The 14,861-nt window shown below is 48.5% G+C and overlaps 1 protein-coding gene across 1 annotated transcript in view; it reads right to left on the bottom strand.

The window, feature by feature from the left end:
- The window catches only part of SUDS3 (SDS3 homolog, SIN3A corepressor complex component), a 33,368-nt gene that overhangs the window by 15,769 nt on the left and 2,738 nt on the right, over positions 1 to 14,861 (bottom strand). Inside the window, exons 3-6 of the mRNA XM_039236192.1 lie at positions 12,867 to 12,922; positions 11,271 to 11,342; positions 8,458 to 8,477; positions 7,086 to 7,242 (exon numbers count right to left, since the gene is read on the bottom strand). Coding sequence (XP_039092123.1) covers positions 7,086 to 7,242; positions 8,458 to 8,477; positions 11,271 to 11,342; positions 12,867 to 12,922 — 305 coding nt within the window. The remainder of the gene's footprint in view (positions 1 to 7,085; positions 7,243 to 8,457; positions 8,478 to 11,270; positions 11,343 to 12,866; positions 12,923 to 14,861) is intronic.

The raw sequence follows: 14,861 nt of genomic DNA, 5'->3' as shown, positions 1-14,861 counted from the left end.
CCCAACCCTTCTGAATGGCAACCTATGCCCAGTGATACCATCCACTCTCACTTCTCGTCTCACCTCCCATGGCTGCCTCCCCTCCCGAGTCTTGGGGACATCACATCTGTCAATCGTTCTCGGCCAGAACAGAGTCTGTCATTGTGACTTATCTTCCTTCACTCAAGCATCACGTTCACCAGATCACAGGCAGTTCTGCCCTGAAACCACCTCTCAACTCCATCCCCTCATCCTATCCTCACCTCCCTCAGTGCAATTTCCGTAAGACACAAATCACATCATTATACAACACATCCGCCTCTTACTCAACACTTCTATGGCTTACCACGTTCTATGGAAAAAAGTCCATGCCTCTTTCTGGTCTTGCCCCTCTGCCTTCCTTCATACATAACCGTGTGAGAGCTTTTAGCTAGTCTGTGACCCAACGGCACATGCCTTACTATGCCTTCAAGCTTTGCACGCTTTCCTCTCTGCCTGGCCCCCTCTTTTCTGCCTGGCAAACTCCTCCACATCCCGTGAGAGCCAGCCCCACACTCCCCATTCCACAATGGCTTCCAAAGTCATGCCATCTTCCATAACCAGAGCAAACCGCTGCCCCTCGGCTACCAAGTGCCACACCATAAGGGTCATTTCCCCAGAGACCCCTGAATTCCACCCCAACACGTAAGCAACACTGTGGCACACAGCAGGGGCTTCCCAGAGTTTCCTGCAGAACGAGACGAGGAGACCATGCATACCATCGGCAGAGCAGACGGGACAGCCTTGCGGAGTTCAAGTGCAGCCAGCCCTTCCACCGTGGCAAAGAATTCAAGTGCCTCTCCCATGGAGGCAGCGTGCAGGGGCTGCCAAGGACGCAATAATCATGTGTGCAGGTCAAAAAATAGGTCTGCGTGTTGCTCTTAAGAAGCGAAACGGGGCACCTGGGTGGCTCAGGCGGTTAAGCGTCTGACTTCGGCTCAGGTCATGATCTAATGGTTCGTAGGTTTAAGCCCTGCATCAGGCTCTGTGCCCACAGCCAGCTCAGAGCCTGCTTCGGATACCGTGTCTCCCTCTCTCTCTGACCCTCCCCTGCTCATGGTCTCTCAGAAATAAATTAAAAAAAAAAAAAAAGAAAAAAAGAAAAAACAAGGGAAATAGGCAGCACTGATTCCTCTAAACGGAGGGGAGTGAGGAGAAGCGCAATCCCAATTAATGTAGTGTTTGTACAGGTGTGCGGGGGGGGGGAGGTGGGGGGGGCAGGCCAGAACACTCCACCAGTTTCTTACTGGCTGCTGGGTGTGGATCCCGCTGTGGCGGTGGCAGGGCCTCCCAGGCTACGTAAATCCTGTCTCCCGTTACTTCATCTAGAACGTGAAATTAGCAGTAATACTTTCCTCACAGGACGCTGTGAGAGTGAGATGATACAAGTAAAGCCCTAAACAGGGTGCCTTGCGTCACAAGAGTTCAATCACTGCTAGTTTTCACTACGGCATCGACAGCCAGGAAAAGCACTGTACAAAAATCTTTCCAAAATGTCAAGGTACAAGGGCGCGTCTGACTTCAGCTCAGGTCATGATGTTGCAGTTGGTGAGTTCATGAGTTCAAGCCCCACATCAGGCTCTGTGCTGACAGCTCGGAGCCTGGAGCTGCTTCCGATTCTGGGTCTCCTTCTCTCTCTGCCCCTCCCCCAGCTTGTGCTCACTCTGCCTCTCAAAAACATACATTAAAAAAAATTTTTTTTAAAGTCAAGGTACAAACAGCTGAATGAAACAGAAGTTACATACTTGAAGACAACTGATGTCAGCTGTGGGGTGTGAAGGGCACTCACCAACCCAAAGAACATTAGAGAAGGAGCACTTAGCGCGTGGATACCAAGGAATGGTCCATCCGCCGAGGACAATGGGCCAAGTGTGCCCTGCCCTTTGGGCTGCCAGGACTGGGGAGTGGGATGGTGAGCCATACATGATGGAAATGAACCAAGTAAAGGCACAGCTGAGAGAACGTGGGAATAAACCAGTCTAATCATGGCCAATAAGCTCAGAAAATCCTAACTGTATCACTCACAAGTCAGAAAATATAATCAAATTCTTATGAAAGAGCGAAAAAAATCAATCCATTTTATTAGCCTATTCACCACAATAACCTAATCAATTTTTACCCAAAAGACTGTTTCAGCAGAAGGAACGTGCTCCGAAAAAGCCCCTAAGATGTATTAGCCCATCCCCACCACCGTCCAGAAGGATGAACGGGGAGCAGGCCTGGCCAGCGGAAGACGGGACTCGTGGAAAAGATCAACGTGGAAGTACATGTGCTGTAGCCCCAAAGCTACAGTGCGTTACGGACCCCACTGACTTTGCTCCAACCTTCTAAGCTAGATTTTTCACAGAGGAGAAGGATATCTGAGTGATCTGGTCTGAATCCACCGGGATGATCCACTGCTCACGAGAAGCAACAGCCTGACACACTGAGTTTGTAATATCAGTCTCCTGGGAGCTTGGCCAGGAAGAGGCCCAAGGGGCTCAATGTGGATACACCATAAAAATGAGACTTCTGGAAGTGACCCTCAGACGCTGGAGCGCGGCAGCCTGGAGACGGCACCTGAGCAGGAACCCGGTCTTCCTCTCAACAAGCCCAATACTACTCTAACTGGCTTCGAGCAGAAAGCCTTTCAGAACAGCTGGGACCCTTCGCAGGTTCGCTTCCATGGCAATGCTGTCTGTCATCTGACCGAACACCAAACACACCAGAGGCAGAAGCACCGGACCAGGGAGACCAGGTGCGCAGCTCCTCCACAAACCACCTCTTCCACGGGACCTTAACAGCGTAACTCCCCCTGCTCTAGTCGCCAGCAAGGAGAGCGGGAACGGCCCATGGATACAGGCGCTCTGCGGGTAGCGCTGGGTACACTGGCGAAGAGCGGGAGCGAGGCTCAATCAGGCCTGGGCAGAGCCGTTACAGCACCAGTCCCAACTGAGATTCCTGATAACATTAATTACCTGCAATTACCATACAATTACCACTTCCCTGCTGGCCTTTGGGTTCCTTACTTCTCTGGGCCTTGTCATTCATTCCAACAGCTCACCTGCCTACAGCCTGTAAATGCAGTAAAAACTTCACTGGAACATACTTTAACTGTTAAAAACAAACCCATGCTTGTTTAGCCATTGAAAACACAGCAGTTGCAGTGATTCAAAGGAATATCCTCAAGAAAAAGAACGTCAAGTGGCAGAAAAAGCCCTGCAGGGTAACCATGTAACAGGCTAGCTACAAACTGGGGGCAGCGCAACACGGGGCAAGCGGAGGGGCCCAGAGCAAAGTCCGACGGACCCGACAGTCCCTCTCCAGGGAGCTGGCAGGCTCATCAGCATCACAACTCAAGGAGATGGGGGAAGGAAGAGAAAAATCAGGTTTTCGGTGACCCACCAACCAGGGTAGGAATGAAGGGCCCAATCTCCCTTAGGCCAAAGCTGCCCAGAGCACAGGGACGGTATTAAAGGAGTGAACTAATCAAGCCTCCTCTGCACCCTTAACCACCCACCCAACACCTGGATCCCACAAGGGCAGCACCAATAAGGAACGTCTCGGCAACAAGCCCGCTCCACCCAAAGCCCAGGTCGCCTCTTCCATTCTCCGTGCCCAGATACTGTGTGAGGCCTGGTCTCCTTGCCTCGGCTTCCAAGGTTCCCTGCCTCCTGGCACCTGCTCCTCACGGCGTGGAACCACGCCCGCATCAGTACAACCACATACACGTGCCTTGGCAGGTTTTACAATTCTAACAAGCCTGACAAATCTTTACCTTCATTTAGGAGCCTGCACTTGGAGACACCACCTTAGTCCGGGCAGGACAGAGAAGCGGTGTCAGCCCTGTAACTATCAGAATACAGCTCCTTGAGGGGCAATATTAGCCTCGCCGCATGAACCACTCAGCACCACGTGAATCCACAGCATTTCCACTAGGAAGTCGGTAGAACGTGGTGGTTGAGACCAATTCTGGCGTAAGCATGATCACACCAGGGCACTCTGAGCAAGTGCCGTTGCCCCGAGGTGTCTTTGCCAAGTCCACCGAAGGGTGAAGGGAGCTGCCGGAACTGAAGAGAGCTACAACTTCCCGATCCCTAAGTGCTCACTTGGTGTGGCAGCCACGCTCTGAAGCACCTCCTAGGCATTATCTCATCCGATCTTCACACCAAACCTCCAAAGCAGGCTCTCCCATCTCCTTCCTAAAGGAGAAAACCCACCAGAGAACCACGTTCGGGAGAGGGCCAGGATTCATCCACATCTGTCAGCCTAATAAGGGAGTCCAGTGCTTTTATGTAATACCTGCCTCTGTGTACATACTCAGGAAACAGTACTTTAGCATACTTTGATACTGTAATTATGACTTTAATATTGTAAGTATCCATGGCTCCACCTACGAATCCAGTTATCTTCTAAAGGAAACTCACAGGCTTAATGAGGTCACAAGGAGCATCCACAGGGGCTTAGAGGGTTGGAAGATGCCCCCTGGGGAGGCAAAACTTTACAAAAGAAAATGAAGTAGCAGTTGGTGGGCTGTTGAGACCAAGGAGATAGGCTGTTAAGGAGAAAAGGCTGCTATCCTCAAGACAGGAAGAGGACAAATGGATGAAAAATGATCAAGCACCCCACATTTTAAAGCTCTTTAAATTCTCACTGATTAGTTACTCATAACCTTGGCCTCAACTGCAGAGAAAACTCACGCTCAGATAATTCCATTTATACATCCTCACTACTCAAGTGTGGTCCAGCCATCCGCATCAGCAGCCCCCGGGAGGCAGTTCGAAGTGCAGGATCGCAGCCCCCATCCCCAGCCCTCCCTGAAGCAGCAGCTGTATTCATCGAGACCCAGGTGGCTCACGCACACAGCCCAGCTGGAGGCGCTGATCCATCCAAGGTCTGTCCCGGCTTCCGCCCGCACACCCTGCTCTCCTAAGTTCTTTCAGAGCGGCGTGGGCAGTGGACAACCCCCGACTCAGCCCCGCGGAGTCTGCAAAGCCTCCAGGCCTGTTCAGGCAGAGCAGGTCACTGGCTCTCCCTGTTCCCAACAGGTTATTTGGTCCAAGTTTCCCATCAGCCTCTCATTCCAGCTCTGTTTTTCAAGAGATCTTCACGTTGGACCGGAAGAGGAGACTTTAAACACTATCTTTTCCGGGCAGAGCCAGCCAACGCAGACACCAGGCATCAACCCACAGAGGTGAAACGCGTCACTCAATGAGACAAGGGAGAGGAGGCCCTTCACCCAGCACCACACCGGCACCATCTGTGGGCACGCTAATTATCCTTCTAGCTCCACTGCCTTTCCTTCCGACGCTCTATCATTACCTTGGCAGGGCTCTTCCACACCAAGGGTACCAAACGGCTTGAGGAAGGACATCGGTAGCTTTAGTGCCCATGGCTGGCTTTAAGCACTTGTGCAATCTATTTTACTGCATTACAAATGACTTCCCCGCATTTATTTGTCTTTTTTGCCCTGGCAGGCTCAGCCTCAACTCACTGGGGACACCTCCTGTCCCAGTTAAGATTCTGGCTGCAAAATGGCCTGGCCAAACAATGTCTACTGCTCATCAATAATCAGGATGCCAAATCACAGGTAAGGTGATGCTATCCTTCCCTGCAGATGGAAAGGGAGCAGCTATAAACTGACGCGATTTCCCACCAGCCTCATGAAGACTCGCAAACATCTGGTGGCTCTAGCAGAGAGCGATGAGGCATCAATGCCAGAAGCCACCGTCAAAGAAAATGGTATACGGGTCAGAAAACAGGCAAACTGCACCGAACACAGAAACACAGGGGTAGCGATCCAACCAACAAAGCACGTCCATAAGGCGGTGCTGTCTGAAGATGCCATTTTAGCATGCATTCTTACCAAAAACACATTTCTGAGCTGCTTTCAGAGGCCTTCAAAGACAGAACTCCTTCTGCCAAGTCTTTCAATGAGGGAAGTGTACCAGGGGAGAGATTTCTGAAGATTCAGACGCTCACTTCAGACACACCATATTCTCATGGGTGTACCATAGGGGTTGGGGCCAGAAGTTTATATCTACTGAAGGGCCACAGCACCAGAAATACAGAAGGAGAAATACTACTTAACTGTTACTTCTAAACTCCACCCCCAGAATTTAACATGAAAACAACAGACTTCTGATAGACCCCCTACTAAAGTCAGACACGCCAGAGCCCCCAAACCTTCTGTACATGAGAAGAGTGGAATCTGGGGTGTGCAGAAGGCATGCCCCTCACCCATCCAGGTGACGAACTCACCACTGACTTGTCTTGCAATATTTGCTGACAGAAATTTTTCCAAGTTCCAAAATATCTAGTTCAAGCCAATTCCCGCCCTGTATCTGAGGCTTCCTCAGTCTACACATGGCGATAGTCAGCCCATGCTGCTTCTCCCTTCCACAGACCCACAGCCTGCTGAGTTCCCGTATGCGGATTACTGAAGCCTAGAAGGCAAGGGCGGGATTGGCTCAGGGTCTCACATAACTTCACTACCTTCACAGGAAACTAGTTCACTTTGGCTACTCCTGCCAACTTTGTACCAACTCTTTCTGAAATGTTCACAGTAACACCTGGGGAAGGGATCTAAGAGCACAGATGATACAGCCAAACCCCTCTGTTCTCATATGTAGGTCAGAAGAAGACACTGACTTTCCTGTAATTAAGGTGAACTGAAAGAAAGAGAGATTCCCACCATCAGAGGGAGCTGGGTAAGTAATTCATGAATATAAAGAAGACATGTGGCTGACCCAGGAATTAAATTAAATAAAGCATACACTACTACTAAAGGGCTGACATTTGCTGAATGCCTGAGACACACAGGGCACTGTGCTAGGCACTCACATCTCTAACCACAATCCCGTGAGACAAGGTCTGATCAGCCCCAGTTTACAGATGGGAAAGAGGCTCAGGGACATTCGGTGTCCCCACCAAAGTCACAAAGCCAGTATGAGACAGAGCTGGAAGTCTGAGCCATCATGCCAAAGCCCACCCCCTTTCGGCTCGCTGCCTAGAGGAGTAGCTGCGGTGAGACAGAAGAGGGACTGTGACCCCCCACCCCCAGACCCTGCCCTGTGGCGCCTTCGTACCTCCAGTCAGCTCCATCGTCAGCTTTTCATTTTCAATCATTTTCTTCTTCTCTTCCAACTCAGCAATCAAGTTCTCTTTCAGCTCCACCTTCTTGTCTTCGAATTCTTTCACTGCAGCCTTCTTTTCTTTAATGTAGTTTCTTTCCACCTGTTCAGTCTATGCAAAGAGAAACCGAGGCTCAGGCTCCAGCTCTAAGCCCAGTTCTGCACGAGGGAGCCTAGAAGACACCTCCCTGGGAAACACGGCCTTAGCTGCACCCACACGCACGGGCAGTAGCGGGCGTCTGTAAGTTCTCCAACGAGTGGATAAAATTGAACTATACAACTCTGACCAGACTACGAGCATAATACTTCACTTGCTACTCAGCTATTTCCTCTCTTTTACATTTTATATCACATGGCTTGTAGCTTCAAGTAAAACTTAAAGATTCTCACAGATAATAAATTCTTTTAAAGCCATAATATCTCAGGAAAAAAATACGTTCTGGATAAAATAAACACACGGAGTGAAAATGACAAGAGTTACTAGATTTGTTGATGTTTATACCAAGATAAAATCTACTAGGTTATCAGATCATTCTTTAGGTACCTGAACTCTCAAGCACTCAAACACTGAATAATACTAAATTTAAAAGTGTTCACTTTTTAGGTCTCACCATTATATTAGGTGAAGAACAAGGGAGCTTATGGTGGGCTACGGCTGTGGATCACGTAATCCTGCAGGCTGTAACTACATGTGCTCCACTGACTTCAGTAGTGAAATGGTTTCTGATAACGCGGCTCTGTTAAACCACGACCTCACACTCGCGTGCAGCTCTCACAAAGCCAGAACTTCCCCCACACATACAACCCAGGAACAGATCATCATCCAAGATTCAGGCTCTCAGCTCTGTCCCACAGCCCTGTGCTCCACAAAGAACCAACCCTCAGATGTCTGCTGAAGGAAAGGAAAAATGTTAAGTCCGCCTTTCCTACTGACCTAGAGCATTTCTACTGTAAATCTGAACCCCTGAGCCGCTTCAGAAACTGGGTTGCATAAGGAGCTATGTAACAAATTATTAGACCGTTGAAACTTAGACACACTCCCAGATGGCTTTAACGGGAGATGAAAGTCAACAAGAAAGCAGTGGGGTGAGAGCACCCCCTCATTCCCTGTGATAAGCAGAAGCTGCCCAATCTATAAACCAACAGACAGGAATTTCTAAATGGAGACCCAAAATGTCCTCTGGCCAAACTCAGCCGTGATGAAGGCTTGCAGTTGGGGGCTTTTCAACTAGCCATTTGGTGACAGAAGGAAAGGTTCTCCAGATTTGGAGACCAAGACTCCAGTCTCAGGGAGGGCCTGCAAACCCAGATGATCCAAGGGACTTACTTCCAGCTGGAGGAAGAGTTCTGAAAGAGAGAAAACGTGCAGTTAGATTCGCTAGGCTATGTCACCCTTGCAAACAGTGATGGTAGGATTCATTTAGAAGCAGTAATTGCTTTCTGAAAGCACCGTTACACAGAGCAACTGTTTCCATCAGTAAAGTGTTGATCTACATGAAGGGGAAGGATGCAGAAGCTCTCGCATCTAGTTAAAATCTGGCCCTGAACAGAATCCCTTATGGCAGTTCTGCCCAAGGGCAAAATCAAGCAGCGGGAACCAAACTACCCTGCAAAATAAAACTGAAAGTCATCTCTCCTTTCACTGCGTACATTCCCTCCCACAGTCCTACAGGGCAGGGCGGCGCAGGAAGGAACAAGGCTGCTTCTCCAGAAACAGAATCAACACTGAGGTTTCTAAAGTGAGAAGGGCTCTGGGCGGCAAGGAAGGACATCCCCGAGAACTCAGAGGCAGAGGTTCTGAGCCCTTCTGGGCTCCCTTCACAGGCCACCATGCCCATGTGTGTGGCTGTGCCTCCAGAGCAATGCCCTGCGGGTTTCTCTGACGTACTTCCAAGCTCCGGATCAAATGCAGCCCCCCACACGAGGCGGCTCCCCTCAGCCTTTGCTGAGGAACCTTCACTTACCACCCCCTCCACCCCCCATCCCTCCCCCCCGACACACACACCTACAAGTCCCCACCCAAGAGGATTCGATAGCCTACTTATCACCTACTACGTGCTGGGCCATTAGCAACGGTTTACCCAGCAGCTCCCCCCACGGCTAGGTTAGAAGGCCCTCTAGAGAGCCAGCCCTTTGAACAAAACAGGTCCACGGCATCTAATCTTTTCTGGGTGATCTTTTCTGGGCTGCTGCCCAGGTCACAAAGACTGTGAGTGAACCAACAATTCCAGGGGTGCTATTCACATCTGATCATGGCCGCCTTCGTGAACATGACAAACGCTATAGACCCGCGTGCCCATAAAAAAGCATCTGCGCACATCCACACGTAATCTAGAATTCTGAGTTTCAGGGCTCCAGATTACGAACTCAGACCTCAATACATATTGAATAGGAAGTTTAAATGAAGAGGGATGCCTGGCTGGCTCAGTCAGTGGAGCACACGACTCAATCTCAAGGCTGTGAGTTCCAGCCCCACGCCATGTGTGGAGCCTACTTAAAGTATTTAAAATTAAAAAAATTAATGAGGAAAGGGACAAGCCACTCATTATTTTCTAACCCCTCCAGAGGTCCTGACCACTTTGGTCCTGGGATCGCTGAGCACGGAGCCCAAGCACACCCAGCCCAACGTGCCGGCCCCACAACTGCTTTAGATGCATGAACCACCTGACACGGCGGGTACGTGCCATCTCAGAGAGCACACCTGCACCGGCTCTCGGTTCGGAGCTGGCTGCTGCAGGATTATCTCTGCACAGAATGTGCTCTTTAAGGCTCCAGCTGGGACTGACGTGGGAGCTCTTCCGCAGGTGGATCTGGGGGCAGGGGAGAGAATGTTTCTGAAAGGGCACACAGGACAGGGTTGGAAGTGGAATTAAGGAAAATAGCTCAATGCTTACGCTGCAGTTCTAGCTTCAGAAAAATGGCTCAATCCATTACTTTCCTTACTTGTATCTTAAACCAATTTCCTGAGGTATTCACATTCCCCCCATAGATAGATGGAGAAACTGGGGCTCTAGGAGCAAAATATCTGCTTACAGGCTCAAGACCTAAAGTGCAGGGACGAAGACCTAGCCCTAGGGCCTCACCCCTGCAAATGGGGAACACTGGGAAGAGGGCTGAGGATCCCAAAGATGTCCCAAGGAGATGCCTCAGGGACTCAGAGTGCAGTGGGAGTAACCTCAGCGGCAGGCGGGACATGGGCGCGCAGAAGGCTAATGGCTATACTTCCATTTTCCCAGTGTCTCCCACACCCCTCCCCTCTGCCTGCTGGTGTACACAGGACAGCTACTCCCTGGAGAGAGGGAACAGTAAGAAAAACAACAGAAAAGAAAGCAACGGACAGTGGCCTGGGGAGTGGCACCCAGACGGCATCTGCAGACGCAGTGTGAGCCCCCCCCCCCCGGATGAGAACAGGCACCAGGTGGGCATTCAAAATCAAATGCTTACAAAACATTTCCCGTGAGACCAGGAATTTGTGTTTACATGCAATGAACAATCATCACATCTTACTTTTTGCATGATTCTTTATTGACTCAGAATGTTCCTTAACTTATTCACGTTTGGATGTCTTCTGTCAATGAAATTTCCTAAAGTCAAGGACATGGTGTTCCACTAATTCACTGTGCTCTGAGCTTGGATGTAGCAGGTGCTCCACAAATTCTTACTGAATGAACACACTGTGTACTGTAACAACACAAGGCACACCCTTCCCCTAAATGCTTCTAACACTCAAGGAGAAAACACCAGAGCAGAGAACGCCAAAAGAAGCAAACTAGAAATGAGTGAAACAAGCTACAATTCTTTCCTGTGTCAGCTGCTCTGATGGTCCTTTCGGCCAGCTGTACAGATGGGAGACAGAGAGGGCAAGACCGCCTAACCTGGGGCCCCAGCGAGCATAACTTACGACAAGAAGCCACCTGGGGGCGCCAGGGAGCACAACTGACCCGAGGAGCCACAGCGAATAAACTGGATTGGCCACTGGAAAAAGTGGAACCAGCTCTCCTCACCTGTAGCTCTGGAGTCCCCCACCCCACCCCCGTTCTCAGAGGGGCGTGCTGGACAGCAGCTCTCACAACCACGTTACGTTGATAATCAGCCAGAGGAGGAATGCCTGAAGCTGACTTACTTCCAAGACAGTCTCACCTGCATTTCGGATCCTCTCTTTGTACTGCTGATCGAGTTTTTTCATCCTCTTCTGATATTCCTGCAATGTACCTGATTTTGAGATTTACAAAATAAAACGTTACTTTGAAGATCTGCTTTACATTTCAGTTCCTAAAATTATCCTACGGTATCAGCAGTGACAGTTTTAATAACATCAAAGTAAAACACAAACCAAGGAAAGGCACAAATAGAGCTAACTGGACTCTGGTTCTCAACCAAGGCCAACAACAGAAATCATCCCACCTAGTGTTTGACTCTCTAGCAAGTGAGAGGAAGTGGAAAGGTGCGGGCTTCAAATGATTCTGATCACCTGCTGCCACAGTTAAGAGTCAATGGGCCTCCCTCTCCTGAAAAAGGCTCATTCTTCCTCAGTAAGGCCTAGAACTTTCAGCAGAGACCGTCCAGGAGAACCTTTTGCACAATGGTGGGGACGTCCCATGTTGCAGTGTCCAGTATGGCTGCCACTAGTCATATGTGGCTACTGAGCACTTGGAATGTAGCTAGAGCAACTGAGCAACGGAATTATTAATTTCAGTTACTTAAATTTAAATAGCCACACGTGGCCATTAACAATTCTGGATAGCTCGGGGATAGTTTTTCACCAAATGTCTCCTCCTGTCATTGCTTTTCCCCAAAGCAGCCAATTACTCGGTCACTCTTATCTTGCAAAGCATTTCCCGATCGTGACGTACTAGCAGGGTGCGTTAATGGCACCATTTTCAAAATCTCTCGCTCAGTCATGCCAGGTATGCCTACAGACGTGCTGGAGAGTTTATCTCGTCCCACCCTGCTCCCCACAGTGCTAGTCCTCCCTCGCGGGTAATCTCATCTACTTCCACCTTCTGCCTTGTGAAGACTGGAAAACAGTTTTAAACAAGAGAAAGTTGGGGCGCCTGGGTGGCTTAGTCGGCTAAGCGTCCGACTTTCGCTTGGGTCATGATCTCGCGGTTCGTGGGTTTGAGCCCCACGTCGGGCTCTGTGCTGACTGCCAGCTCAGAGCCTGGAGCCTGTTTCAGTCTGTGACTCCCTCTCTCTCTGACCCTCCCCTGCTCACGCTGTCTCTCTCTCTCCTAGAAATTTAAAAAAAAAAAGAAAGAGAAAGTGGTGTGCCCACAGTCTCATTTCCAGAAGGCAGTGAAGCTGGGCTTCAAGCCCACGATGGCACCTGAGAGCCTATGCTCTTACCTGATGCTGGACTGTCTTCAGCAGGAAACAGCACTAAACAAGATACAACCACTTCTAATTCACCCAGCAAACACGAGAAAACACAACAAGGATGGCCCGCCATTCACCAGCAATTCGTTTAGAAAGAAATGCATCATTTCGTGTATTCTTTGGTAACAACGTCTCCTAAAAATGTCTAGCTTTAGGCACACAATGTTTTTTAGCTCATGCTCTTCCAAAGGGTCTGAGATTTTGAAAAAGTGAAAATTACTTTACTGACAGAAGTTAGCAAAACTGACAGCTAAAATCAGCCAGACCAAATTTTAAATCACTCCCACAGCGGAGCGAAAAATTTCCAAAGTTTCCAATACTAAGCACACTTAGAAATGAAGGGTTAAACCACACACCAACCTTCCTGAAGTTGTTGCAGCTGTCTCTTGAGAGAAGCCAGTTTATCCTGGTACATCCTGTTTAAAGAAAGAAAAAGTCACCCTGGAAGACAAAAAACATTCAATACTCGATTCCAAAATAATCTACACGTAGGAATTACCTGGGTTCCTATGAGAATGTTATTAATGTCCTTTAAGAAACAAAGAAAACTGGGGCACCTGGGTGGCTCAGTCGGTTAAGCGTCCGACTTCGGCTCAGGTCGTGATCTCCCAGTCCGTGGGTTCGAGCCCCACATTGGGCTCTGTGCCTCTGTGCTGACAGCTCAGAGCCTGGAGCCTGCTTCAGATTCTGTGTCTCCCTCTCTCTCTGACCCTCCCCTACTCATGCTATGTCTCTCTCTCTCTCTCTCTCTCTCTCTCTCTCTCTCTCGGGGGGGGGGGGGGGGGGGGGGAGAAAGAAACAGAAAACTGGAGTCTGCCAGCCAGTTTAAAAGGTACCAGCAGCTAACGGGATCAGAAAGGGACAAGGATTCTGTGTTTCTGAATCCTAACTCAGTGTTGCAGTCTCCTGTGTTCTCTATCCCACCTTTAGAGAATCAGTCTGAAACCCACAAATATGAAGACACACAAAATTTAATAAGCAACAAACAGGTGAGAAGTTAGAAATTGAAAGTGTGATGCCATTTTCTTATGGATATGGAAGTATAAATATACAAATGCAGCAAAGGCCTAAACATGGCCCTTCTACCAACCATACAATTACGTTATAAGTTCCAAAGAAGATTATGCCTTTTCTACGTAGATAACATAGTCGGCATAGCACCAAGTTAATAAACCTTCGTTTTACTTTTAAAAGTACTACCCTTTCCTGATCAGAGAAATAACAAGAATTTAATAACAGTTAAAACACAGGATTTGTCCACAGCCCCAGCCGGGTAAGAACACAGAGCACACACCTCGTGTTATTTCTTCTCCTTCACATCACATGGATTAAAGGCAATTATTCCCTCTGGCAAGTCTGTTTGAATGGTGGATTCCACAAGTAAATCCTATTTCAACAGTATTTTTGTTTCTATCTGAAAAACACCCACCACTTTGACAGTGACAAAACAAGACTTGCAACCAACAGAGAACAAGCACACTAACTTTTTGATTGCTCACATAAAGGGTAAATACAACCCCACTATTTGTATAGGCTGAGGGAAGGGTGAAAGAGAATCCGGGGATTCCATAGGAGATCTGATCAAAAGATCAAGGAGAATTCTGATGTACTCTCAATGCTCACCTTGAATCATACAAGGCATTCAGTTTTATTCAAAAATGTTTCTGTATCCAATAGATTTCAAATGTTTATTTTTGAGAGAGAGCATGAGCGATTAACAGAGGGGCAGAGAGAGAGGGTGATAAAGCATCTGAAACAGGCTCTGTGCTGAAAACAGCCAGCCAGATGTGGGGCTTGAACTCGTGAACCATAAGATCATGACCTGAGCTGAAGTCGGACGCTGAACCAACTAAGCCACCCAGGCAGCCCCTGTAACCAATATTAAGAGGCACACTAATTAAACTAGGGTCTCAAAGGAATACTTAAATAGGACTATAAGAAACAAATGTGTAAACTGCACACAATAAGTATTTGGAGCCCAGTGTATTAAATTTTCCACCACAGAGCGCAGTAAATTCAAATGCCTTTGAATTCTGAGTCCATCTTTGAAAGGGAATATTAACAGACTGCAAATACAAGCAAGATAAATGTAGATTTGGGAAAAGAAAAGGTACACTAAACTGATATGGTTCAAGGTGAAAATAGTTCAAGATAAATCAGTAAAAAGCCTGATGAGAATAAAAATAAAAAGCAGGCACAGCACACGTGGTCTCTTTCTCAAAATAAACAAACATTAAAAAAAAAAAAAGTAATCCTTCTTTATTCAGCATGGGTGGGTGGAATTTAGCTGAGTTACCCCTTTGGGCTCCAAAGCTTGAAAAGGATAACAGAATCCAGAGGATGGTCACGAACCAT

This window comes from Hyaena hyaena, unplaced genomic scaffold, assembly GCF_003009895.1.
Source record: "Hyaena hyaena isolate Hyena2069 unplaced genomic scaffold, ASM300989v1 scaffold_0, whole genome shotgun sequence".
In the NCBI taxonomy this organism is placed as follows: domain Eukaryota; kingdom Metazoa; phylum Chordata; class Mammalia; order Carnivora; family Hyaenidae; genus Hyaena; species Hyaena hyaena.
Note: the sequence above shows the minus strand (reverse complement) of the source record. Positions and strands in the feature narration are given on the sequence as shown.